Here is a 27779-nt window from a genome sequence, read left to right as displayed (position 1 = left end):
AAGAAAAGAAAATTGAAAAAAAGAAGAACACAAGTTAGAACAATTCAGTCCCCCCCATTGGTTTTTATCAGGAACTGAGGCAATTTGCTTCCGCTAAGGGAGTGGGAGTGTCCCCAAGGACTGAAAGCCAGAAATGGCAAAAGGGCTGCCTAAAGGACCTCAGTGACAGCTTCCTCTTTACCCAAATCAAGTACACAACCATAAAGTCCTGCTGTTCCACTTCCACGTCAAACTTAGTAATTCTTAGGTAACTAACTCTATACAAACCTAAAGTGACAGAGCATCTGCAATAGTCTCACCCCCATCAAGGCCAGTAACTAAAAGCCATGTGTTGCAATTGATCATTTTATTTTTCAATCAGCCAAAAGTTCCAACTTATGGCTTTCTTCCCTTTTTACGCAATGACTGTCCTTCTCCAGAGAAAGCGATGAATCTGCCTCCAGCTTCATCCTAGGTGTGAAGATAAAATACTATTTTCAGAAACTTCTTGGAGGTTTATAAAAAAGGCTTTATTCTGTTAATTTATGTACTATACATCCATTTCCTTACTTCTACATTATTCATAATAAGAAATGTGTTTGAAATATAAATACAAATCATAATTAATTGAAAACAACCAATCACAACCATGCAACCACCATAGCCTTTATCCTCAGGTTGAATGTATATCCTTTTGGAGAAGTATCACATTTTCAATATAAAAAGTATAAAAACACCCTCTCAAAAAAATCACCTATAACTCCACCACCCCAAAATAACATTTCCAATCACTTTTTGTATATGCTCATATAAACTATTTTCGTACTTAATTCCCAAGTCTCAAGTCAATGAATTTCTCTTCTAGTACATTCTAAAGGCTACAAATAATTCCATTACATGGGAGAGGTAGTCTTCTACCATCAGATGTTACTTTCAGGTTTGCAGTATTTTAAATTGCTATGGTGATCAACTTACTGTGTTTGTACACGGCTCTGATTTTTCCTAGAAGTTGAATTCATCAGTAAAAGGATGCACATATTTTTAAGGCTTTTAATATATGGTGACTCACCAGCTCTCAGAAACATTCCAAGAACTATTCTCTCACCAGGAAAAAGACGATTATTTTTTCTGAACCCTCAAAAACAGCAGGTATCTTTCATGTGCTTATGTTGCTAAGTCAGTCCAAGGTGTTATCTATACAAGAGGATTCTGAGCTCCCATACACACACTCCTATACTCGGCCCTCACCTGATGTAGTTGCTGTACCTCTGGTGGAGCCTGTACAGGTTTTACGTGGTGGTGACCATGTAAATGTGAGTCTCAGCTGAGCCATCCAGTCTTCCTTTCCTGCAGAGCCTTGTTTGTCCGCTGTCTGTGTCCCCCTTCTCTCTTCCACATATATTTAATCACAGCAGGCACTCCACATAAATCACACTGCCAACTATGGCTGCTTGAGGAAGGTGTCTCCTGGGGCTTTCAAGCTGCCCTTCCTGGACTGGCCATTCTCTTGGTGCTGCACATGGCCATGGGAACACCTGTTTCCTGGATCTAAGGCTTTATTTCTACCTTATTCTTTCATTTTAGTGGGGTACATCCTGCAGTAGCTTCCTGAGAAAAGGAGTATGAGGACTATGTTTTTATGAGATCTCACATATCCAAAAGTACCTTGTTTCTACTCTCATGTTTCACTGACAGGGTGGTTGGTGTTAAGTTGCTCTCGGGCTGCCATAACAAAGTACCACAGACTGGTGGCTTAAACAAGGTATGTTTTCTCACTGTTCTGGAGGCTTTACATCTTAGACCAAGGTGTTGACAGGTTTAATTTCTCTTGAAGCCTTTTTCCTTGGCTTGTAGATGGCTGCCTTCTTGCTATGTCCTCACATGGTCTTTCCTCTGTATATCCAACTTCCTCTTCTTTTACCAGGGAACAAGTCAGAATGGATCAGAGACCCACCCTAATGGCCTCGCTTTCACTTAAGTCACCTCTGTAAAGGCCTTATCTCCAAATACAGTCACATTCTGAGGTACTGGAAGTTAGGGCTTCAACACAGGAATTGGAAGGCAGGGAGAGAGGAGATAAGGGCACAGTTCATCCCCTAAGAGTTGGGTATAGAATTTTTTAAAGAGTTTCCTCTCAGAATTTTGAAGACCTGGCTCCACTATCTCTTAGCTTCCTGTGCCATTCTTGATCTGTGGTAGAACCTCTTTCCTCCTTCTAGAGGCTTTAGGATATTTTCTTTGCCTCAATGTGGGGCTATTTTCGTTCACTATGCTGGACGCTCAGTGGGCCTTCCAACCTGCAAATTCGTGTTTGATTTGGAGCAATCATTTCCCTGATAGTTGCTGCCTCTCTGGTTTCTCTAAGCTCTTTTCAGAACTCTGATAATTTGGATGCTGGCACTGGAAACTTTCTGACCATGATCTTCACTCTGGGGTAAGCTGGCTGGGACCTTCCCTGGGCTCATCAGAACATCCAGAGAAAGTTCCTCCAATTGCAACAAGCAAGTTTAGCTGCCAGTGTCTAAGAGCCAAGCAGGGGAAGGACACCAGGGTGTTGACATTCAGGATGCCAACTGTCACTCGTTCCATCTTGCAGTTTGGTCTTGCTATCCACTGTGCTGATGACCCCAAACACGGAACCGTCCATGATGCCTTTTCCTGGGGTGAGGGAGGCACAGCCTCAGTGGGGTGAGGGGAAGGTGTTGCTACAGTTCTAACTGCTTTGTGACACACTCTCTTTAGTCCATTTCCAGAGGTGCCCTTTGAGAGTTCAACCACCTAAACTAAGCTGCCTCTGGGCTTCCCCATGGCCCACTCAGGATGCAGCTTTTCCTGGTCTATTAGGTTAGTTACCACTTGTTCTCCTGCTCCGGGGCTGCCAAAGTTTTGTTGCAGTTGCCGCCTTTCCTCTTCACCATCTTTATTACCTTATCACCTTGTACTTCAGCTTTCGTGGGGTTTCAGGGTAAAGTAGAGAGAGCTAAGTATGTGCCTTCAATCCCATCTTCAGTCATACATTTCTTCTTAAATATTCATGGAAAAAACAGCTCCAGCTGTGCCTGCCAGCCTCACCTTCCCTTTCCTGTATCTCCAACAGTAGGGTCACAAGTCAGCCCAGAGGGGAGCCCCTGCTGGGGCCTCTAGGCCTGCATCAGCAAGACCAGCCTGCAGCTGGCAAGGGCCTGGAAAGGGGACCTCAGGGCGGACTCAAAGAGTGAGCTCTGATTAAGGACCACATTTGTTCCTCAGAGCCTAGAAGGTCCCCAACACTGTGTTTAGAACATTAAGGCTAAGAGGAGCTGTGAGGCCGAGGTGTGCAGACAGCATAATGGTACCTACTCCCAACCACCTAAAAGCTACAGAGGAGTTCAGTTGTCAGAAGAGGCCTGTGAAGGCCCCACAGCCAGAAACTGGCCAGTAACTGGTCCCATCTGGCAGCCCACCCAGAACGGGCTCAGGGCACATCTGTCCTCTGCTACCCCTAAATCCCCAAGAGACCGAATCTGTGAAAAAAGGAACTAAGAAAGTAGTGGGTCTAAAGTGTTGGTGTTCTAGAAATAGACAGCACACACAGCCACAGCTGCTGGCTGGGATGAGCAATCTGCAGCAGGGCATGCTGGGTTTTCAGAACCAGTTTCTAGCACCTAGAAGAAGTGCCCAGGAGGTAGAACCTCTTTGTCAACACCTCCTACCCTTCCCTTCCCTTCCTGTCACATGAGAACTCCAGGGCCAAGGGAAGCCGCTCTCCTCAGGACGCAGTGGATGCCATTTCTGGAGTGTGGTGGCACTGAGGTGGCCATGCAGCTGTCAGGGGCTCTGACCATGGGCCCTTGGTACTCTGACCTTCACGGACCTTCATGCTCACAGCAGCCACCTAACGGGACTGTCCTGGGAATTAAATAATTAAGTATAAAGCACCCAGCACGGGGCCTGACACCTGGCAAGGGCTCTGTGAGCTGGTATTGTGCTGATCACCACCACATGATGCCAGAGCTGCAGCCTGCACATACCCCTTCAACAGCCTGCACAGAGCTTCAATAAGACAATCAGGCCACTAGGGGGAGGAGGGCCCCAGGAATGCAGAAAAATATGAAACACCCTGATTCAGAATGGAAAGAATTCCCTCAGTCACACGAGAAAATAAAATTTCTAATTATACATGAAATATACCTACCTCTTCAACCTTTTTGACCAGTGGACGTGAATTTCTGATGAAAGTGATCTTACCAAGTTTAAATTCATAATTGGGAATTCCTCTGTAAAGACAGAAAAGGAGAAATGCTGGTTCCAGGAGAAAATGACTAAAATTCACTTTTGACAATCAAGAGAAAGGCAAGCCAAAGAGATGATAAGTATCTACTTGGTGACTATCATTCTGAGGTATGCAGCTATAGCCCACCCTGGCCTTGGGCCAGCCCTTTGGTGCTCCCCAGCATCCCTCCAGGAGGGAACCAGGCACCTGGGACAGGGGCCTGCAGACTCAAGGCCTGGCCTGCGATGAAGGGTCACCTGGAGGCTTGGGAGGCCCTCACCATCTCTATTGTCCAGCCTCACAGATTACCCTGGAAGGACTACACTTGCACTAAATCTATTTCACCCCTTCAGAGTGGGTAGATGCCCCATTTTCAGCATTCTTCTTCCACTCTAACACTTAGACAGGTGGCATATCTCATCTCTGCCACCACTGTGACAGCCACCACAGCAGTGAATTGGCTCTGAGTTCCTGGACCAAACAGTGATCAGCTCCTGCATCCTGTTTGAGGGAAGTTGAGACACTGTGACTTGATGAAGTCACAAAACAGGAAAATAGATTACTAGATAGTAACTAGAAAGGTTTTAAATAGGAGCTAGGTCTGATCAGGTGCTACTCAGGGTCACGTAGAAGCTAGACTGCAGTAGTCCTGGATGTGTGGAAGACAATGAAAACATTTCTGCTGGGAAACATCGACCCCCTTATCGCACTCCAGTCCCCCAAGGAGAGCAGGCAGTGGGAGTACTCATCCATCTCACAAGCCTCCTTGATCCTGGTGTTGTCTCCAGAGCTGGAGTGAGCCTGCCTACCCACCACAGACCCCCTTTGGATAATGATAAAGCATCAGGCTGGAGGAGAGCCAGTTCAGACTCACCTTTTAATGTCTCCAGGCTTAATTGGGGAGGGACTTGGCTCTACACCTTTCTTCTTCCCATCCAGTCTATTCCCAGAGCCGGAGAAGGCCTAGATAGGCAAAAAAGAGAGTGTATGTGCACTGAGTCCCAAGAGCCAAAGTGAGCACATGCATGCCCTTTGCTAACTGCTGCACAGATATGTGCTGGGGAGTGCCACCCAGTCCTCCCAGCTGCTGAAGTGTAGGCAGCCGAGATCTTTCCACCCAGCCCTTCAGGGCTGCTGTGAGCTGAAGGGAGCCTCCTAGCCCAAGGGCAGCCAGTAGCCAATGACAGGTTGAAAGGTCTACCCCTGGCCTTTGCAGGGCCACCCAGTTTGGGGCCCTGTGTGTGGGCTAAGGCCTCTGTCACTACTGCCCCACAGCTTAGCTTTCCAGTCCTGCCACCTCCACTGTTGCCCAGCACCCCAGTGCCCTCATACTAGTCATCTCCACCTTTTTACCAGGAAGCCTGGCTGGCAGCAGTGCTGAAGGGTCATGTTGCAATTTACCTTCAAACAGTGCAGGCCAAAAAAAAGGGGGGACATGTTCTCAGAGATAAAGCAAACGTGATCACATTTGGTGACTAGTGAAGCGTATTTGTGTGTCCATTGTACTATTTTAACTTTTTGGTAGATTAGAATTTTAAAAGAAAAAAAAAGTTGTGGCTGTCTTACAGAGTTGTTAGGATTCAAGGAAAAAGTAGATGTTAAGTGCTCTGGAACTAACAAAGTGGCAGATAAGTGTGTGCACAGATTCCCAGAGGCCCAATGCTGAGGTCCATGGAGTGTTACAGAGTGGCTGGAAGGAGCAGATGGCATGGCAGGAGCACAGAAGTAAAACACATGGCCTGGTACTCACACGGAAGCCCAGCTCTCCAGCGTAGCCACTGTGGTCAGTTTCACCTTCCTGACAGGAACAAAAAAACAGGAGATGAGCTTTTCAACAGGGACACCGCAACTTTTCCCTTGGGCCCCTCATTTCTATTGCTATCCCTGCACCCAAATGGCTGGGACACACCGACTCCCAGGAGCAGGGCTAGAAGAGAAGCAGGGAATGTAGCTGCATCGGTACCAGCAGAGAGGCCAAACATGGGCAAGTTGTCAGGACAGACCCAGGACACACTCCCAAAGACTGTTACCACAGAAGGCATCTGGTGGATCAGATGAGGGACGCTGGGGAAACAACTTACGGTTGACTCCTCATGCTGGACTTGTCTTTCAGGTTCTTTGTAGCCCAGTGGAGCATCAAAGTCCACCTGTGTTCCCAACATAAAAAGTAAAATTGTGAGACACAGCAGTACTTAGGCTTCCTTAGCTTTTGTTTTTGAGACGACCATAGAGTCCTATCCAGCTGTAAGAAGTAACACAGAAAGATGCCCTGTACACTTTGCCCAGTTTTCCCAATGGTAACATTTTACGAAATTATTGTATAGTATCACCATCAAGACACTGACATTTTTACTGTTCAGAATTCCTCAGTTTACACAAACTCATTTGTGTGTGTTTAAGTTCTCAAAACTCTATCACCAGTGTAGGTCTGTGCATCCATGCCCAATCGAGATACCAAACGGCTCCAACACAAGATTCCTCACATTGTCCTTCTATATCCATACTCACCTCTCTGCCAGTGACTTGCTCCACCACCCACAGCCCCTGGCAACCACTATTCTGTTCCCTTCTAAAGTTTTGTCATTTCAAGAATGTTATAAAAGTGGAACCCGATGGTGTTTAACCTTTGGGAGTTGGCCCTTTTCGTTAGCATCATCCCTGGAAAGCCACCAGGCTATGTGTATCCCAATAGTTCCCTCCTACCCAGGAGTTGAAAAAACTTCCTTAGCTTTTTTCTTTTTTTTTTAATTGAGGCTTCTTAGCTTTTAAGAAGTTTCTCTCCTTGGCAGGTCTGAGATGCTGATGGATTTAACCATCTCAGAACTGGCAGCAACTCTGCCACCCCCACTGGCCCAGAGATGGATCACAAGGTCAGTGGCCTCCTCATGATGTTCTGGCACCATTTTCCTCCTCGCTCCCTCACACAGTCCCAGGGGCTGTGTGAAGTGACATCCTCCTGAAGCAATGGCCTACAGAGGCTACCAAATGGCCATCTTCCCCAGGCCCAAATGTACGTAAGCAGCAAAGTCACTCACGTTCATGTCGCACTCGATGATGGACACAGCCTTGTCGGGCTTGGTTTCCATCACCCGCAGTTCATAGATCTGTGGGAAGAACATAGATCAGTTGGATGGTTTTATAGCACCACTGCAGGCTATCACTGTTATGTTACTACAGCTCCCCACCCTGCTCCTGCAGACACATCATTCACCTCCATGACACCCTCCACAGCCAAACGTCTTGCTGACAATGAGGCTATGGGGATGAACTGCCTTGACACCTGCCTATCTCTCAACAGAGGCTGTTCCCCAAAAGTGGTTCAAATCAGACAAGGCAGTTGTGGATCAAACTGCAAAAGACGCGCATAGCCTTTACCCCAGAAACTATACTTCTAGGAGTTTATTCTAAGTATGCTCACTCCAGCATTGCTAATAATAGTATATACCTCAAATGCCTTTCAATAAATTAGTTAAATGAATATCTATTCACATATAAATTATAGTCACTGTGGAATACAATGTAGGCAATAGAAAAAGTTAAAAAACCAGTTTTGTTGCTATATGTCTAGGATGACCTCATGTATGTAAAAACATATATTAACAATGCCCAGAGGATAGGAACTAAAAGTGACTCAGTCTACCTTTTACGACATCACTTTGGATTCTTTGTTTTTACCTAGAATATGTCTTGTTTTTATCATGAACAGTCCAGATAGTCCCACCATTTAAAAAACTTAAACATTAGGAGGAAGTTCACCAAAGTAAAGTGAGAAGGCTCAATGTGCCCAGTCTATTTTTTAAAGTTTCTCCATTATCTAATAGAAGATAAATAAAAATGAATATATATGTCACTGTGTGGATGTGCCATAATTTCTCCAATCAATATCTGAGCTGTCTCTAATGGTTTTACTATCACTAACAACGCTGCCATGAACATTCAGCTATGTGTCTCTGGGGGCATGTGTTCACATTCCTCTACAGCAGTGTTTTCAAACTGCAGGTCACAGCTAATTAGTGTGTCATAAAACCAGTGTGCTGCAACCAGAACTAGAAAAGAAAAACACCGGAAGACAGCACAACAGAAATACTAGAATATGTTGCATGTAGTTAGGATAAACACTTTTGTGACTTATTTTTAGCTTTATGAATTGTAATGCTGTATCTAAAACAGTAATTTTAAACTGTTTTGAAACATGAATGCAGAGTTTTCAGTTATTTTTATTGACTTAACTTTACTGAATTACAGAGAATACTTTAATTCTAAATAACTCTCTAGAATTATTCTTTTCCAGTATTTCAGATGACATCTTTTAAGCCTCATATATTAAATAAAACTGCTTTATATGGAAATATTTATCATAATTTACTTCATATTTGCCTGTTTACTTGTTTTCCATTCCTTCTGGTACTCTAATCTTTCCTTCTAGGATAATGCTTGACTCCTAAAGTACATGCTTTTAAAGTTCTACTAGCAAATAAACTCTCAGATTTTGTTTATTTGAAAATATTTTTATTTTGTCCTCATCATTCAAAGGTTTGATGACAGTTACTTTTTATGATCCTCTAAAGACATTCTGCTATTTTGGGCTATAATAGTTGCTATTCAAAGGCCTTCAATTAGCTATTCTTCTGAAAGTATTGTATTTTCTCTCTGCTCACCTCTTTATACCTGGTATTTGGTATCTGTAATCTACCCTATTTGAGACACGTTATATATTCCCTGTAACTATGAGTTGATGGTCATTTGTAAAACAATTTCACCTATTATCTCTTCACATTATCGCCCCTCCTCCATTCTCTCCTGCTGGGATTTTCATGGAGCACATCTGACTTTCTTAGTATCTCCAATACCTCAATCTCTAATATGTTCCATCACCTCGTTTTAGTGCAGAATTCTAAGTCACTTCTCCAGATTTAGCTTTCATTTCATTAATTTTTTGTTAGAGGTTGTTGAACTCTGTTTTTCAAACTTCCCTGGCTTTTATTTTTATAGTCTTTTGTTGCTTGCTAAATTTTATGGTTCCATTTTACAACTTCTTTGAACATTTTATACTTAATTATTTTATATTTGTACGTGAAAGTCCCAATATGGAGTTCCTAAGGGTCTAAATTTGATTTTGTTCTCTCTGCTTTGCATGTCTGGTGGTTGTATTATGAGTTCTTGTTTGCTTGTTCAATCTATACAATCTCAAAGGCTTAACTAAACTGGGGGTACTTTTCCCAGATAGAATTTGGGTTCTTTCTCCTGAGATGAGGGCAGCAGGGTATATTCTGGCCTCTTTAAGAGTTCCAGTTTAATGTCAAAGTCTTCGATTCAGATCTCTATAGCACTGATACGGCCATTTGCCCTCAAGACAACCCTGCTAAGAAAGTCTTGAAAATTTTTCTATATTTCCTGTGAGCCCACCCATGCATTAATAACCTAGGTTGTATCTTGATTTAATTGGATTTTATCAGAAGGGCCCTGTAGAGTATCTAGTCTTTCCATACTTAAAATAAGAGAAGTTCAAACATGTGTTTCAATTCTATGTACTGTATGTAACTCACCTTCCCTTTCTGTGCAAAAATATCAATTTGAGTTATATTTAGCATCACTACCTTAATATTAAGAACAAAAACATTAAGCCTACCTATAGTTAATTATGAAAGCTTAAAGTATTCAGTTAAGGTAAACAATACCTAAAATGTTCTCTACAAATCTAAAGGCAACAAGATGATTTCTTAGTTTTATAGAAAAATATGACTCAAACTCCAAAATATGGAAAAGTAAGAATTCTCAATATCGGATGCCTCAAAAAAAAAAGGAAATTACTGGAGAACATACTGGATCCTTACACTGACACTGAGGGAATCACCGTCCTCTTGATCCTGGAGGAAGGGTATTGGCTGAACCACAGGCTCCTGTTCATGGCTATGAGGGGCCCCTGAGGGGATGGAAGAATGTGTGAAGGAGCTAAGAGCTGGCCTCAGGAAAAGCCAAGCCAGGGCTGTGGTCACTCCTGGGCAATAGGTGGTCAACCCTGTGAGGGTCTGTGAGGATCAATCACAGTTACCATCACAGTGGACGAGGGGCACCCACATCTCTGCGCTCCATGACTGTGTTAGGATGGCCTATCAAAAGGATTGGCAACTATTACATCTTCCCTCAGACATGTTGCCATGATAATGAGGAAGTGGATGCTGTCTTGAATTTTGTGGGAACTCATTTGTCAATATACATGAAATGAATGAGAAATAAAGGACAAGATATGGTATTTCACTTTATAGTTAAATTGTCTATACCCGGACACCTAAGAAGCATGCAATCATGAATGATTCCATGTTCAGACCTGAAAGACATGTGTCAAGACAACCAAGCCAAAAGGAATACAGAAAAACCAAAATTAAAGAAAACAGGAGGAAGATGATGTGGGTTCCCATAAGGAGAGGTGACCTCAGGCAGCATTATCACTAGGAGCCAGGCTCTGCTTCTAGGTGCTCCACAGCACTGGGAGTGCACTGCAGGGCCAGCTCTAGAAGGGCCTCTCTGCTTCCAAGGAAGGGAATCACAAGGACGAGGACCCAGATTGGTTCGTTTCTGTGTCCCCATAGCCCAGCAAAGGGCTTAGCTCAGATTATAGGTGCAATGCAGATCTTTCTAACTAAGACACAATCAGCAGGCTCTCCAGCATGGTACACAGACGTGTGATTTATAAATACAACAATAAACTCGTTTACCTGTAAGTTATGAGTTATCAAAACACAGAGTTACTAAATGATTGGTACAGGGCTCTAAAAAGCAAACAGTAGGCAGCAATTAGTTGACAAAAGCCAGGCACACACTGCTTAAAAAGAAGTCTCATTCATTCAAACACCAGAATGGCACTGCCTCGTAAGGTGTGACCTGCACCGAGCTGGGCTCCAAGCCCTGCTGGCCCCATGGCCGAGACACTCACCTTCTCATTGTAGTTGATGGCAATCACGTCCCCGGTGGTCAGACAGGCAAAGTTTCTCAGTGCATTTTCTAATCTGCAGACACATGCTGTCAAGGCACAAACACAAATTGTGGCTCCAGAATCCAACACTGTGACATGGCACATCTCGGAGAAGATCTTAGAGTCTAACTGAGGGAGAAAAGAGCCAGGCTATCCAAGTTCGCTTCTCTTGGTCACACAGCCTTCCAGGGTAACAGCAGCTTTGTGAAAAGGTGGGATGCTGTTTTCATTCCTCATGTGAAATGGCACGCTACAGGGCTGCCCTGCCCTTGAATACTCCGGAGACCCCTGAGCTGTCAGACCCAACCCACTTGATCTGAGGGCAGAAATGGCACCCCATCGCTGCTCTGTGCGCCCCCCACATTCTCCACTCTATGCTAAGACAGCCTTTAATCCACACTGTCGGCCAGACTAAGGAGCATCAGATTGACTCTTAGCTGATGAAAAGTAATATCCTTTCTCTGTATACTAACAAGTTAACTAGATAGTTACATCCTCTGAAAGCAACCAATAAGTCTGTATCATAACACGTGTAAAGGTCCAAAGAAAAATCATGAGGGGACTAAGGTCAGAGGTAGGCCCCACTCCTGGGCACTGACAGCCAGACATGCACCTCCAAGCAGAGCTCTGAAGGACAAGGTAACCAGACCTTGCCACAAGACATTGTCCTGCCTGCAGGACAGGAAGCCTCTATCATGAACTGCTATGAGCAGAGAGCCCAACACCCCTGCATGTCCAGGACTCAGCTGCAGGGGACTCAACACACTCATCCACACACAGTGAGTGGGGGGCTCAACATGGCTCACCCACATCCAGGACATGGCCAGCAGCAGCGTGCTCCTGAGCTCCTTCCTGGAGAGAGTGTGCAGGTGAGGTACATGGAGGCAGCTTTTCTTTCACTCTCTTTTTCAAGCAAGCATTTTTTAAAATAGGTGAAAGAGTGACCATTCCATAGCATAATCTCAACAAGCTAAACTGGGGCCTCCAAACTAGAGATCTCTGATAGTCCACACACAGCACACCCCCTCACCTAAACTGGTCACTCTTTAAATTATAAACACACATGTCTAGCTTATGTTCAGAGATGAACATAGAAAAAAAAAATCACTGGAATCTAAAACCTTTGTTTCTCTCTTGTTTAGAGAAAGAAAACATACTAAGTCAATGTTCCCCATTGGTTTGGAGTGAAAAGTATTTAAGCCTGGGTAAAAGGGAAGGGTGAGTGGCAAGTTCATGGGCACCAGTGGCTCACAAAAGGTCGGGGCTGAAGCGCAGACTGGCTGGCCCTTCTACTAGAATACAATGGGCTTTGTGCTAGATGTCACAGTCCACCTGAAGGAAGGGTTCCACTTTGCCCAGGAAGAAGTGTCCAGAGAGTATATCCAAAAGAAATCCTCAGAGTACCCAGTGCACTTGTCCAGGCCCAGGTCCGGGAGCCAGGGCAGATGTGCTGGCTGAACACCACTGTTCTCAAATCACAACTCCAATCACAACAAATGTATGCTCCCTGAAGTAGGCACATGTTAAACAAAGCACTCCCTGTTTACCTGCAAGCATACCCCTCTTTTGTCTAGAAGAACCCTTCTTATTTCAAAAGGATACACTGCTTTGGGGTTGGTGATATCCAGGAAGTCAGGGCTCTGAGGCTGAAATTTGGAGTACGTGGCCACTTGAAGGTTGACACTCTCCACCTGAACCAGTCCCCCTTCTTCCAACAGCAAATTCTGCATCATCTAAAGGAAGAAGAAGGCTACATGAGGATCTTAGAAATCAAGTAGCCAGCAGGACTGCCACTGACCCACTCAGCAGGCCAAAGTCTGACATTCAGATGGCCTTTTCTTTGAGACCCTGGCCTGAACGGCCCACAACTTATTCTAGGCTGACTCACCCTGAAGAAGCCTGGGAGCTCCAGGTGGTATGGAGCCTGCCAATCAGCTAACAGAATGTGTGTGCTCACAGACACGCTGGTAGTCAACTCAGCAGCAGCAGCTGGGGAACCCAAGACAATCCCCTACTCTTGCCAAGAGCTGGAAGACCAAGAGGTGGGCCGGCAGCTCCATACTACCTAAAGAGGCATCCCAGGGGATGTGACGCTTCTCAGCAAAAGGGATTCAATTAGTTTCTGGTTCAAAGTAGTCTGAGAACCTGGACAAGAGGCCACCCAAACTCTAAGTCTGCAGTTGGAGTGAGAGGTACAGTATCACCACCTTTTCTTTCATCTCCATAGAGGGACCATGTGGGGGGTGTCTCTGTGGAAAGCCTAAGTGCTCTAGAGAGGCTTCATTTCCATAGCAACAAAGTTGAGTGCTTTAAAGGGAAAGACTCAGTTATAGGCAAGTGTGTAAACAGACACCCATTACAAAAGAATTGAGGAGAAACTATGAAAAATGAGGGTAAAATGTATAACAATCTGAAATTCTATACTCGGATCATTTCAAAAATACTCCTGCTTCATTATCTTTAAAAAGCCTGACCCAAGAGATCACAGGTAAATGGCAAGGCAGTGGTGTCTAGGCTACCAGTTGAGCAACCATCAAAGAAAAGGCTGCCCCCAGTACAGGATGCACTGTTCCGAATGCCCTCCCTCACTCTGACTTGGGGGCAGGACTGCCCCCAAGACAGGCCCACAGACTCTCTAGGGACCAGGATGGCCCCACTCACCCAGTGTGGGAGGTAGCAGATACCCTCATCAGCCACAAATTCCAGCACACCACAGTGCGTCATGCGGTCTGAATTCTTGTTGGTCAGTTTGAACAGCATGGGGTAGGTAATGTTGAGTCGGCCTAAAATCGAGAGAGGCTATGAGGCAGGGCTTCTACAGGGGAGAGAAACCCTGTTCTCCAATGTGCTCCCCAGTACCCACCATGACTCCACAAAGCCTTGCCCCTCAGAGCAGGCACTCAGACCCATTGTGGTGATTAGTCCCTTAGTGTCTGTCTACCCACCAGAACCCCACACTCCCTGGGAGAGCGCCGCGCTTGGCCCAGAACTCAGAAATGTTTGGTGACTCACATACACAGCACGACTTACACTTGTGATTTTCTGAAATTCCTATTTTTAAGTGGCTTGTTTACTCATTTATTTTCAAATATTTAAGTGCCAACCATGTGCTGGACAAAATCCTCACCCTCAAAGATTTCTAGTTCGAAAGGTGAGAAAGAAAACACATGCAACTAGATGCCGTGATGCAGTAGAAGGGGCAGAGCAGGAAGAGGCAAGGCTCCTGGAGGACTTCCTCCAGGCGAGTCACGGTGGGGAGGCCAGGAAGAGAATTCTAGGCAGAGGAAGCAGCCTAAACAAAGGCATGGAGGGAAGGGGAAACCAGCCAATTCATGAATGGCTGGCAATTAGGTGAGACTGGGGCACAGAGACAGGGTATGGGAGCAGTCTGGAGGGGAAGCCGGGGCAGAAATTACACAGGGTGAGACCAGTCAACAGTGTGGGCTCTCAGCAGGGTCACGACACAGTACGTCCCCTCTGAGGTTAAGGCCACATAGAGGGGCCAGACAGGCAACCAGGACTGATGGCATGCTAACCCAGGAGTGCAGAGAGCACAGAAAGGAGAGGCTAGTGACATGAAGCAGATGAGGACAAACTGATGTAGTAATGGTGTTTGTCACATGCCAGGCCCTCACTCAGTCTTCCCAAAACAGTGAAGTAAAGTACTGTCATTAACCTTTTTAGCTGTGGGAAACTAAGGCACACAGGTTCAGCAACATGCCTAGAATCACAAAGCACATAAGTGGCAATGCTGGGATTCAACCCAGGCTGCTGGCCCAGATCTGGGGTTTAACCACCGAAGCCCACTTTAGCCTACTGGTTTAGGCAAACAGAAGTTCCATTCAGCAGCAGGAGGTATGGCAGACTCCATTCGGAATCTTTCTAAACATTTTGATGAAGCAGATTGAGTAATAAGCTTGGGCAAGAAACCACCAATAGGGGAGAAGAGCCTCTGGAAGTGGATATTCACCACAGAGGCAGTGGTGGGCATAGGTATTCTCGCATCATAAAGGTGACTTGAATGCTGGCAGTAGGTGGCCAAGGGCCCAAACACCAGCCTTCCAGCCCCAGGGAGCCTCCCAGCTATAGAGCTGTGGAAAGGAACTGAAGTCAGTCAGAGTGAATTGGATTAGGCTCCAGCCGGGGGTCTGAGATTCTTACGGTTAGAAGAAATCCATGTTCCCCAGTCTGTTGGTTTTCAAACTGCACTCTGTGATTTAGAGAAGTGCTTTGGGGCTCCCAAGCCCTCTGCACCCCCTCACCTCCTCCAGCCCGAGCAGCAATCTTTTATAAATTAGGACTCCTGTAAGATTTCGTTTGGACAGTTTCTCCCACTTAAAAGGTTTGAACAACACTGGTCTAAACCCCACTGTCCCAATCTCTGACTCTCTTCTCAGACACTTATGTCAAGGGTCACTCTTAATGCTTAGCTCCTGGGGTCAGCTCAAATGGAAAGGCAGGCTCTCTGGGGGCCCTGACCCCCTCCACTGTGATGACAGGAACCTGCCTGAGGGAAGTGAACCCCATAGCTCTATCCCCCAAGTGGCTGAGCCAAGACGAGAATTAAAGGCCTCCATTGGTTGTGGCCACTGCTGCTGTTAGCATCAGTAAAGCCCTGCTGGCTAAAGGCCACCTTATGCCTTCTGACTGGTGTCACATGAGTTTGGGCTGTTTATAAAACACAAGGCACAACCTAGGAGGAGGTACTCCTGCCACACAGCAGCTCTGATGGACAGGTGCTATGTGTCCCAGTTTAAAGATGAGGTAACTGAAGTTCGGAGAAGCCCAGTCTAGCCTAGAACCAAGCCAGAGCAACACCAAAGCTGGCACCCCTTCTCCACTGTGCTGCTCCACGTGTACTGAACACCAAGTATGGACCCTCCTGCTAGTGGCCTCCACGTAGCCTGCCCCAGATGGGATGAATTCAGGAACACCACTGAAAAGGCAATGACTGTACCTGTGGTCAGGGTTTTCAGTGTCCAGGAAGAGCAAGGCCAGGGCATGAGGTCTCCAGTTGCTCTCATGGGATGAGGGGTTGGGGAAAAGAGGAAAAGTGTGGCCACTCTCACAACTCATGAGCCTTTCTCACTCCTGGTAAGAGGCAGGAGCCAGTGAGAGAAACCGCTTCTGGGGCAGAGGACTCAAGTTTATGACATGCTGCAGATACACTGGAGCAGAACAGACAAAAATGCGGGCCTGGGGTTGAGGAAAGAGGCTAGAGGAGGAGATGAGCGCCCCGCTGTACAGCACCCTCTTGGAAGCCAACCACTGTTCTGTAGGAGAAAAACTAGTGAACCTGACCAACAGCGTGAGCTGCCCTGGCAGTGTGATAAGCACTGGTGCTCGGACCTTCCTTTGGTCTTCACGGGATCAGAGATGGGGGAGCGAGGGCGGTGTATGCAGAGGAGATCCTCTTCACAAAAGAGGGACCTGGAGCTGAATCCTCACTGGCCCCCAACCTGGACAGCTGGCCACCAGGGGCTACCTTTTCACTAGGGCACCTGTGGCCCTAGCTCTCCCAGCCCAGCATACACCCTCTAGGAACAATTCCCAACCAGACTGGCATCCACATTTATATTACCTCAGTTCTCGAGTCATGTAGAAAATACTTACTAAGTTGATCAAGGGCAGAGGGTGGCATAATAACTGTGGAAAGAACATTTAAGAAATATTAAAAAAATAAAAATTTAAAGGATAGAACAAAAACCAAAATGCAGTTTCTGTTATATATTTAAAAAGTATTAAATAATACTTGTGGGGTAGTCAGAATTTAATAATAATCTTTCATAAAGAACTTTACTTGCTGTAATTTATTTGGGGGAACTGAATGGCTACTAGCCATAAATCTAATCACAATTTGGACCCTTCTCCCCCTTAGCAAATCTGGGGCAAGCAATGGTTTCACTGTAAGTAGCTTCTGTTACACATGTAAAATATAGACTGTTAGGAGACTATAAACACTGCAGGCTGAGGGCAGAAAGGTTACTATTCAAAATAAAAACAAGCACATACTCTTCCCGCCTTTCTCCACATCTGACCTGTCATTAGGCCCTGCGAGCATGGACACGGAGAAGCAGCGGTACTGCGTGGAGAAGCGATTCTGGAAGACCCGGGGAATCGGGTGGTCAAACATGTTGAAAGAGAACTAGAAGAAAGAAAGAGATGCCGGAGTTAGAACAGAACAAAGGTACATTTCTTCTCGTCAAAAGCCAAAACAGATCAGGGTAGTTAATGCTGCTAAACTTCCTCAAAGAACAAAATGCACCAAAATACTGATGAACCAGAGCAGTCGGCCTGGCTTCCTGGTAGCATGATGAATCTCAAGTCTGTTTCTACCCTTTCTGCCATGCATGGTCTGTCCCTCTGATCTAGTTTCCACCATTTTTAGATGGTGCGATCTTACTAAAATAACCGAGCACATCAAGCCTGTTCTTAACCTCTTTCAGCTCTCCCCTACACACACACACCACCCCCACCCTCCACTGCAATCCCGGCCAGACCTCGCACACACCTCAGGGACTGGTTCCTGATGGCCCCACAATCTCCTACACCTGCCACCCCGCACCCTGGGCTGGTTCCTCTGCCTGGTACACTTTTCCTCTTACATGAATTAAAAAACAGCTATTTACTGAGCACCCACCAAATGCCAGGACCTGAGCTAAGCAGTAGAGAAACAATACTTCAGTGATATCTATTCACTAACAAAGCAGGTACAAATTCTGCCCTGGCAGAGCTGACTTTCAAGACAAGGAAACAAGCAAAAGAAAATACCTACATATGAGCAGGTGACAAGTGCTCTGAGGACAACAGAGGTTAAGGGACACAGAGCTCCTGGGCATGCTTATTTTAAGTGGGTGGGCAAAGGGCTCTCTGCAGAGACCTGAATGCCAGGAGAGGGAGCCAAGTGAAAACACAGAACAGCATTCTAGGCAACTGGAAGAGCAGGCACCCAATATTTGCACCCCTTCACCTGGCTTCCATGACTATCCTTTCCTTTCTCCAGGAACCTTCCCTGCTCTGCTCAGGATCAGGTCTGGTTCCCCTGCAAGGAGCCCTCATGCTGTGCTACACTATGGCACTCCTGACTCCCATTAATTAGTAAAGCCAAGACATGGTGCCATCAAGAAGGTAAGATTCCAGCTCTTAAACTACACATTACAATGAGGCTTAGAAAACGTGTTAGCACAGCAATCTAGGGTCCTCTCAAAGTATTGCAATTATTTGATGTTTCAAATATAAAACATCAGAATATAAAATCACCCAACAGGGTGTATTCCAAAAGAACTGAAATTGGGTCTTGAGATATTTGTACACCCATGTTCACAGCAGTAATATTCACAATAGCCAGGAGGTGGAAACAATCTAAATGTCCACTGACAGATGAAAGGAAAATGTAGTATATACATATATTGTTCAGCTCTAAAAAAGAAATTCTGACACATGCTATAACACGGATGAAAGCTACAGGACATTATGCTAAGTGAAATAAGCCAATCGCAAAAAGACAAATACTATATGATTCCACTTATATGAGGGCCCTATGTAGTCAAACACATACAGACAAAAAAGTAAATAGAATGTTGGTTGCCAGGGGCTAGGGGGAGGGAGCAATGGGGAGATATTTAATGAGTCTAGAGTTTCAATTTTGCAAGAGGAAAAGTTCTGGAGACCCATGACATAATAGTGAACATTTTTGTATACTTAAGAATGGTTCAGTAAATTTATGTTGTGCGTTTTTTTACTAGTTTTAAATAAAACCTCACGACGGACAAATATTTCTTGACTTGATTCCAAATATACATGAAGTAGGGGGAAACCCATCTACTGATGAGGTAGTTAATTAGCAAATCCAATATTAGCACACTGAATCAGTCATCTTCCTAAAATGCAAACACACCAGGCTCCTGCTTAAAATCTCAAACGGTTCTTCACTCTGTGTTCTAACACAGTAGTTTTCAAATCTTTGCCTCTCTTCTTTTAACCAGCAGAACTCTTGGACAAAATCATGGCCAGAAGCATAACAAATGAAACAGTGTTTCTGGATGAAAGAAGACAAAGGAGAGGAGTGGGAGCCTCCTCCAAGTGCCTCTCACTACACTACCCCATCTAAGCCATTTCTTATTTTTGCAATATGAAAGAGGAAAATGTGCAAAGTACTTAACACTTATACTAATCTGTCTTCAATTCAACCTTGAACTTTTCTGCCCCTCCACAATGCTCTTCACCCCAAATCCTACTTTCCTCGACAATCCCAATGCCTAGCATATCGCCTACCAAATATCGGGTATCCAGATCTGTTAGATAAACTTGAGAACAGAAAGATGATTCAACACTGACACACAGATTAAAATCTAGTAATCATTCCTTGCTTTTACTAAAATAAACAGGTGACATTGAGGCATTGATTACAGTGGTAATGAGACCGAGCTCTGCAGCCAGATTTGCCTTTAAAGTCCACTCCCCACTTTTGTGACCTAGAGTAAACTATCTCTTTAAACTTTTTTCTTATAGTTAAAATGATAATAATCATCCTTGCTTCCAAGGGTATTGTAGGGATTAAATGTGATAAGGTGTAATGAGAGACTGTAGGTGTTAAAGAAAAACTGTGCAACGGGAAAAGCGCCAGCAAATATTAGCTACTATTGTTATCGTTACAGAATAGCTTAAATAGCCGAAGGTATGACCTCAATCACACCCAGGCACGTCTAGGAGATACTGAGCTCAAGGAAATGGGGCAAGAGCGGGGTGTTCCGCCCACAGGGGTGTCCCCCCATGCATTCTTCCTGGGAAGCCCCCCGATTCTTCTCCTCACCCCAACAACCTTTCAATTAATTTGGTATCTGTAAAAACCTGTTACGAGTCTACCACTTGCGAGACCCGTGGTGAACACAAACATGGAAGGAGCTCAAGTCCAACTGAGGGAAAATGCGAACCATGCCCCGAAATAGGAGATGAGCAGAGGCTGTTCGTAGTCAAGGGTCTGTGTCTTGACGAATGCACCCAAACCAGCAGACAGGGCTCAGGCCCGGGTGACTCGGCATCTCCGCAACCGTCATGTCCGCTCCGCCAGGTCCGGGCCTCGGCCCCCGGCCCCAGCCCCAGCTCCCAGCCCCTGCCCGGCCGCGCTCACCATGATGGCAACTCTGCCTCGCAGAAACCACTTCGTCCAGCAAATGTTACAACTGGAGCCCGCAGAGTTGCTCTCCTCACAGCCACCGCCGCCGCTGCCTCAGCTCGGATGCCCAGGAAGACTCACCGGAAGTGCCAGAATTTAGACTTAGGGGAAGGTGCCCAGGACCGGGCTCGGCTGCAAAAGAGAAAAAGCCAGGCAAAGGCGCCCGGGTCTAAAGTTTCCCCGGAATAAACAGTAACATGCCCTTTCAAACTTGTTGTTCGCTTTAGAATAACTTTTTAAATTATTTTAAATTATAATTTGATAGTAACCCCCCTCTGGACGAATTTAGTAGGACCCATTCTGCTTACTGACTACACTACCCAGAATGCACGTAGACTTTCTAACTTTGCTGCGACATCGAAGACTCGGGCGGAAGTAAGCTACACATGGGCCTTCGAACTAGACCGAGAACCTATTGAAATCGTAAACTGACGCCTTCGTTCAATGTATAAATATATTTAATTTAAGGTCAGATGGTTTCTTTTTCCTGTAATTCCAGTGGGGGGGGGCATAATAAGCTTCTCTGCCCAAAGTAAAGATGTCCACCGAGCGTGGGGTTTCTGGATAAATGGGAATCAGAGTTGAAGTTGGCAGACGTTTTGCCTATTGATGACGCTCTTCTGAGACAGGCCAGAAATTTTCAGCCGTCAATAGCGGAGCGCTACTGACGCCGCAATATGAGCCAATCATAAAGAAGGAAAGGCTGGGAACTAAGTAGCTATTGGTTGGCCTGTGGACCAATCGGAAGAGTCCTGATTTGGCGGGAGTCTTGACCGCCGCCGGGGCTCTTGGTGTGTCAGCGCGAGCTCCGGGTGTCCCGCCGCAGTGGTCATGTTCGTGTCGGATTTCCGCAAAGAGTTCTACGAGGTGGTCCAGAACCAGGTGACCCCATTTCTTGGACCCCGAGTCCTTGTCGCGGGGAAGGGGTGGAGAGCGGCCGTGGGAGGGCGGGAGGGGCCTGGGTTCGAGGCGCTGCTCTCAGCTCTCCCTCTTTCCCGGACAGAGGGTCCTTCTCTTGGTGGCTTTGGATGTGGACGCTCTGTGCGCCTGCAAGATCCTACAGGTGAGCACTAAGGACTCAGGGAGGCTGGGGCCGGGCGAGAGATGGGAGTGCAGAGTGGGTACGGGCGAAAGGTGAGGGCTTTGAGTCTGGAGGGAAAAAGATGAGGTAGGGAGCAGGGCAGGAGGTGAAGAGCAAGGTCAGGAACCCCTTCCTAGGTGAAAGCTCACCCCGGGTCGGGACTAGAGCAACAATTGAAAGCTGGGAGAGGGGACTCTGAGAGGTCGCCTCCCTGGCAGGACAGTATTGGCTGGGTTTGAGAAGGATTAGGGAAAAGTTAGGGAGACTGGTTAGTATTTTTGCAGTAACTAGGCAAAAAATGGCCGCATTTGAGAGACCTGTAGACCTGTAGTGGCTTTTCAAATGTGGATTTTGAGATAGAGGAATCTGTGACAACTGAGGGCTTAATGGTGCATAAACAATACTGTGAATATAGGGTTCCTTAGTCTATTATGGAAGACTATTGGTTTGGTTTTGAATATGATGCGATGGATGTTTACATGAGCTTTAGTTAGGCTCTTGGTTTAGGAACTACTTCTCAGAAGACCTAGAAATCAGATCAGCTTTTCTCCCAATGTTTTCCTTTGGTAATTTTCAAAAGTTCAGCAAAGTTTACAGAATATTACAGTAAACACTCATATCCCCCATCATCTAGTTTCTCCCATTAACATTTTACTAACCTTACTTTATTACCTGTTGTTTCAATGCATTTCGAGGTAAACTGAAGACATTCTAAGTTAGATAGGCTTTAAAAATAATCTCTCTCTAGGCACTGTTCCAGTGTGACCACGTGCAGTATACGCTGGTTCCAGTTTCTGGGTGGCAAGAACTCGAAACTGCATTTCTTGAACATAAAGAGCAGGTATGCAAGATATATTTTAGAATAATTAGGCTCTTTTTTACTCAATTGAAATTTCTTGTTTACATATCAACTGTATTAGGCAATACAGAAGAGAAAAATTAGCAATATGTCTAGGAAACCTACCCTCGTCAACAACAACAACAAAAAAAGATAATAATATGGACAGCTTCTAACTTTGAACTTGTATTGCAGACATTTCGTTGTAAGATGCTTGGGATTTGGCAGTTAGTTTTAGATATGGCGTCGTTAAAATTATTTTAGACCCAAGGTCCCCAAACCCCGGGCCATGGACTGGTACTGGTCCATGGCCTATTAGAAACCAGATGGCACAGCAGGAGGTGAGCAGCCGGGGAGCAAGTGAAGCTTCATCTATATTTGCAGCTGCTCCCCAATGTTAGCATCACCACCTCAATTCCACCTCAGATCATCAGGCATTAGATTCTCTTAAGAGCACTGATTCCTAATGCCAAAAGGTTAGGGACTGCTGTTTTAGACTACTATTTTACATTGTCTCTACAAGAAAATGTATCCCAGTTTCCAACTTGGAATCCAAAAAAATATTTTCTCCCTTTGTAATTTAAGGCCATCATGACAGCTGAGACATCTTAGACCCCACGGGGAGGGACTGGAGTATGGAAGAGGGTCCTTGGATTCCTTGGCCATATCTGGCACTGTCTGGCAGAGATTAATCCTCACCTGGAGCTCCTGTCACAGGAAGGACCTCTGCCCATTCTGTATTTATAAGGAAAGATTTTCTATAGTGCCGGGATATAATAAAAGACCTAATATTTAGATGTCCATTAAGTATAGACTACCCAAGATTTGCTAATATTTTAAACCTGTGGAATGCTACTAGCATGGAGTGGTAGTTTATCACAGTAGAGTGACTGAGATCTGGAGAGGCCCCATTACACATTTGAAATCTTAGTCTGCTCCTTATCAACTTCTTAACCCTGTGCATGAGACTCCAGTATGCTGAACTTCTGCGTGCTCTTTTGGTGAAGTGGGGACAGCCATAGGACCTACATCACATGGAAATGAAATAGTATATGGAATATGTTAAAGCACTTAGCACAGGCCAGCTGTGGTCATAGTTGGAGCCCCTGGCCCACAAGGCCTTATAAGTGTCTGGGGTTTGATTTGTTTCAGAAGGACTCAGAGGCTTGGTGTGCTGAAAGTAAAGGAGCCTCCTCGATGCACTTCACAAGATCTCTCTTCTTTTTTCAGTTCCATTATTTTATCCTCATAAACTGTGGAGCTAACATAGACCTGTTGGATATCCTTCAACCTGATGAAGATGCCATATTTTTTGTGTGTGACACTCATAGGCCAGTCAATGTCGTGAATGTGTACAATGATACCCAGGTAACTAGGCCTTTAGAGCCCATGCCTCCCCTGAGTTCTCCTGTAGATCTGTCTGTTCCTTTTTATGCCAGGGACAGCATTGCAACTGGTGTCCTTAACAAGACATGTATCCACCTCCCCTGTAGAAGTTGGAGCAGCCTGAGGACAAGAACCTGATCTTGTCCATCTTTGATGAGAAACATGGTATCTAACCCTTGGAGGTGCTTAGACTGCATTTGTGGAATTTGCTTTACCTAGGAGATATAGGGACCAGAACCCTGTACCAACTGTCCCCTCAGAGCTCAGGCCCGGCCCAGCCCCACTGAGCATCAAGGGACCTCAGAACCATCTACCCCATTCATCTGAGAGGTAGCGTGAAGACCAGCAAGACAACAGTGTGAGAAGCCACTGTTCACCTAAAATGGCTCTGTTGTTTGAACCCTTGAGCAGTGAGCATGGAGCCTGGTGCAGAGTAGCCAACCACCTAAGCTCTCTCTGAGATGATCTCCCACCCATGTTAACAAATGTCAGCCCCAAAATTATCATGTAAAATGCTTCTCCAAGAGAAATCAGCCTGCCAAAAACTACTTTCAGAGACAGGAGTTTGACTCACTTCAGGGTTACACACCTTCATGTCCTCTGTTAGAGGCCAAGTTGTGGGGTGTTCATTTGGTTGGCTTGGTGTGTGGCATAAGAGGGAGATTTTTCCCAGACTTAAGTAACTGCAGATAGCTTTCAAATTTTGTAATTTCTGCATACAGTGTGGTGCAACTCCAGTGCCTCACTGAATCAAAATGAAAATTTAAAAATGCTTGAGAAGTCTGATCTTCTCAAACAGGTAGCTATTTGTATGTACAGAAAACTTATGAGTCAACCAATTAGGGAATAAGATTCTTACGAAAAACATGTGATGGATAATTATCTGTCAAAGAGAGGAGAGACTTGATTATACTTTGTTTTAATTTTAGATTAAACTGCTCATTAAACAAGATGATGACCTTGAAGTTCCTGCTTATGATGACATATTTAGGGACGAAGAGGAAGATGAAGAGTATTCAGGAAATACAGGAGATGGCTCAGAGCCTTCTGAGAAGCGCACACGGTTAGAAGAGGTGAGTTTGGGCCTCTCACCGAAATCTTAAGGAACTTGTCACTCCCAGAGGTCAGAGATTGGTCCAGAGCCTACCAGGCTCAGGGATAGCTAGGAGGTAGTAGTTATGGGTGCTGAGCCTGGCCTCTGCTATCTATCTCCTGGCTGTGTGGCCTCAGGCAGATTACTGAACTTCTCTGAGCCACAACATCCTTGTCTGTACAGTAGAACCCTATCAGATGAAATGAAACTTATGAGGACTCAGCTCTATGCCCAGGTAGCAAACATTTATAAAAAGCAATATGGAGAAACACTAACTAGCATAAGTCACTCCCTTTCCCACTCCCCTCTAGAGTTGCTCTCTGTGCAGTCATCATGAAGGAGCAATGTGAGTCTGTGGTTCTTGGCCAAGCTCAGTCCCAGGTGGTCACTCCAGAGGAAGCATCTGTGTGCAAAGACATAAGTGGTTTGTGCCTTATGAGTCTTAGGTCTGAGCCATTTACCAGATATGTGTCCTGGCCAGTGCTGGTGGCTTCTGCGAGATGTAGAATTCCAGGTGGGAGGCAGTTGTTCCTCCAACACAAGGGCCGTGTTTTATTCTAGTGTTCAGTGTTGAAGCTGATGCCCTCTGGCTCCCGATCCTTCGTGTGCAGGCTGGAATTTGCTTCTAGAATGTTTTAGGTGCTTCCTTTCATCCTTGGCCTGACATCTCCCAATACTGTGTTCTAGCGGGGCCCTTTTGAATCATATTTGGGACACTTCATCTGGGGGCATATCTTGCAAAGCTAGGAATTGCTCTCCTTGCCTTCTTCCTCTTTGCCCACTTATTTTCTAGAGTTTCGGGTGGTCTGATGGTGACCTCTCAGAGCCACTCTGACATTTTCTTTTCTCTTGTCTGTTTGTTCTACTTTCTAGCAGACTTTTGGTCTTTGTCTTCTAATCTTTGGTTTCTCTGAATGCTTTTTTTATAGCATTCTTTTCACTGTTGATGAACTGCTTTTCATAGGGTCCCAAATATCAGTATCTGATGAGATTTTACCTGGAAACATTTATATTCTGCAGATAAGGGTTTTGGAATTCTCTACTCTAATAAACAAGTCTTTTTTTCACTTACAATGTGCCAGGTGCTAATCAGGCTCTATAGTACCAGGGGGAGAACAAAATCTTACCTTCCTGAAACTTCCTTTTCAGAGGGAGAGACAGATAAGGAACACGTAAATGAGCATGATTAGGAGATGGTTTCAGGGTAAAATACATACTATGAGGAAAAATTCAGCAAGGTAAGGGGCTAGACAGGCAAGCTTTTGGTTTATGAAAAGGCTATGGACACTTGACCAGAGACCTGGATTGGAAGAGAAGGAGCCAGGAAGACATTCAGAACAGAGCATCCGCAGGAGCAAGGAGTCTGAGGGAAAAGGATGGTTTCAAGGGGGCGCTGCCAGCAGCATGTGAGAAATGGGCGGACGAGAACTAACCAGCAGGTTTGGCAACGAGGAGAAAGGCGGTGTTCTTGACAAGATGTCAGATCGTGTTAGAGCTTCTGTTTACATGCTTACCTTACCACATCTATTTAGGGTTTGCGAATGTTTCATATAATACTATATATATATATATGTAAATTTCCTGCTGACTTGAGAAATTTTCAAGCGTATACAATGGTTGAAAGAATAGTGCAATGAATACCCATATGCTTTCCATCTAGATTCAACAATTGTTCACATTTTGCCACATTTACTTTATATATGCTTTTTTGTGTGTGAGATCATTTGGGGATAGATTGCAGACACTATGATATTCCCCCATAAATTCTTTCAAATGCGTCTGCTAAGAATAAGGACATTCTCCCCCACCAACACAATACCATTATCATATGTAGGAAATTAATAATGTCTTAATATCATCTAATATTCAGCTCATATTTAGATTTTTTCAGTTATCCCCAAAATAAATTTTACAGCTATTTTGGTTTCTAAACCATCATCCAATCAAGGTTGGCACTTTTTTTTTCCATTTTGTTTTTTGAATAACACTGAGGCCACTCCAGTTTCCTACCACTTGTCCCTTCACGGAGTAATTTAACTTGCTCTTTCCCTGCAGTTTTTGTAATCTGTAAGTTAGGCCTAGAGATTTGACTTTAATAAGATTTAGCATTTCTGAGAATACATCGTAATTAAAATCTATGCATGATTTATAAATAAACGTACATGAATTAGGGGTATGTTCTCAGAAATGTTTTTATTAAGGGTGCACACCAAAAGGTTTGGAGACAGGCTATAAATTTTTAAAAGTTTTACTATAAAGAGAGCAGAGAAGAAAACATGGGGTCAAGAAAAATTTTTGTCTGTCTTTTAAAGATTGGCCCCACAAAGATGAACATAACTGCACTTACTCTACAGGTGATGTTATATCCTGGCTTAGTCACTTGGGTTCAAAATTCGGATCTGCTAGTATTAACTATATGATCTTAGGCAAGTGACTTAACCTCTCTGTGCTTCTGTAAAATGAGGATTTAATTGTACTTGTCTGTTGCAGTTACTACTGGTGTTTTACAAATGACCCCAAAACTTATATCTTAAACAACTATTTTCTATGCATATGGATTCCCTGGATCAGGAATTTGGGCAGAGCCTTGCAGGGACTAGTTTCTCTGGGGCTGGAATACTGGGAAGGGTTGGGGGCTCTCGTGTCAGGAACCTAGGCATGTTGGATAGCCCCAAGCCAGTACTGCCAACACAAGTGCATGCAGGGGCCCCTCCATTGCATGTGGCTTCCTCAAAGCATGGTGCTCAGGCTCCCAGCAAAAATATTCCAGCCAACAAGGCAGCCACTGTTTGGCCCTCCTGACTTACCTCATAGTCCCACAGTGTCCCACAGTCACGAGGAAAGAGGATAGGACTCCACTGTGTACTGCAGGGAAAATCAAAGAATTCTTAGGTCTTGGGGGTTTTGTTAATCAACCTTTTTGAGGTGTAATTTCTACACAGTAAAATTCACCAGATGTATAATTCAGTGAGATTTGACAAATATGTGAAGTCATGTGACTA

The 27779-nt window shown here is 45.0% G+C and overlaps 2 protein-coding genes across 6 annotated transcripts in view; one reads left to right on the top strand and one right to left on the bottom strand.

Moving 5' to 3' along the window:
* Positions 1-327: 327 nt before the first annotated feature.
* Positions 328-20486, bottom strand: UFD1 (ubiquitin recognition factor in ER associated degradation 1). 3 transcript variants are annotated; one of them, XM_039872906.1, is made up of 12 exons: positions 20335-20486; positions 17217-17349; positions 16818-16850; positions 13866-13987; positions 12807-12937; positions 11166-11238; positions 7267-7335; positions 6313-6378; positions 5982-6029; positions 5106-5194; positions 4154-4235; positions 328-450 (listed from the first exon to the last, which is right to left on the bottom strand). In XM_039872906.1, the coding sequence occupies exons 1-12, from the start codon at positions 20335-20337 to the stop codon at positions 376-378; spliced, it is 924 nt and encodes a 307-aa protein (XP_039728840.1). In that variant the 5' UTR covers positions 20338-20486; the 3' UTR covers positions 328-375. The 3 variants fall into 3 exon arrangements, with proteins under 3 accessions (XP_039728840.1, XP_039728842.1, XP_039728841.1); XM_039872908.1 differs by having other exon boundaries at positions 17243-17349; positions 20335-20472; XM_039872907.1 differs by lacking the exons at positions 16818-16850; positions 17217-17349; positions 20335-20486 and adding an exon at positions 16162-16716.
* A 249-nt stretch (positions 20487-20735) lies between these two features.
* CDC45 (cell division cycle 45) overlaps positions 20736-27779 on the top strand; it is a 33690-nt gene continuing 26646 nt past the window's right edge. Inside the window, exons 1-5 of one of the 3 annotated variants that reach the window (XM_039872903.1) lie at positions 20739-21261; positions 21383-21442; positions 22209-22301; positions 23529-23666; positions 24614-24757. In XM_039872903.1, coding sequence (XP_039728837.1) covers positions 21211-21261; positions 21383-21442; positions 22209-22301; positions 23529-23666; positions 24614-24757 — 486 coding nt within the window. In that variant the 5' untranslated portion in view covers positions 20739-21210. Of the gene's footprint in view, positions 21262-21382; positions 21443-22208; positions 22302-23528; positions 23667-24613; positions 24758-27779 lie in introns of all 3 variants that reach the window. The other 2 variants (XM_039872905.1, XM_039872904.1) reach the window with 2 other exon arrangements.

The sequence above is a fragment of the Pteropus medius genome, unplaced genomic scaffold, assembly GCF_902729225.1.
Source record: "Pteropus medius unplaced genomic scaffold, Ma_sr-lr_union100, whole genome shotgun sequence".
NCBI classification, from domain to species: domain Eukaryota; kingdom Metazoa; phylum Chordata; class Mammalia; order Chiroptera; family Pteropodidae; genus Pteropus; species Pteropus medius.
This window is presented reverse-complemented; position numbering and strand designations above follow the sequence as displayed.

What these genes read in the sequence shown, in the direction of transcription:
- UFD1 (XM_039872906.1), bottom strand. An exon ending in TGTGGAGAAAGGCGGGAAGA is followed by an intron (nt 16,851 to 17,216) that starts GTATGTGCTTGT and finishes TTCTTTCCACAG; the next exon opens with TTATTATGCCACCCTCTGCC. An exon ending in ATCACCAACCCCAAAGCAGT is followed by an intron (nt 11,239 to 12,806) that starts GTATCCTTTTGA and finishes ATGTGTCTGCAG; the next exon opens with ATTAGAAAATGCACTGAGAA.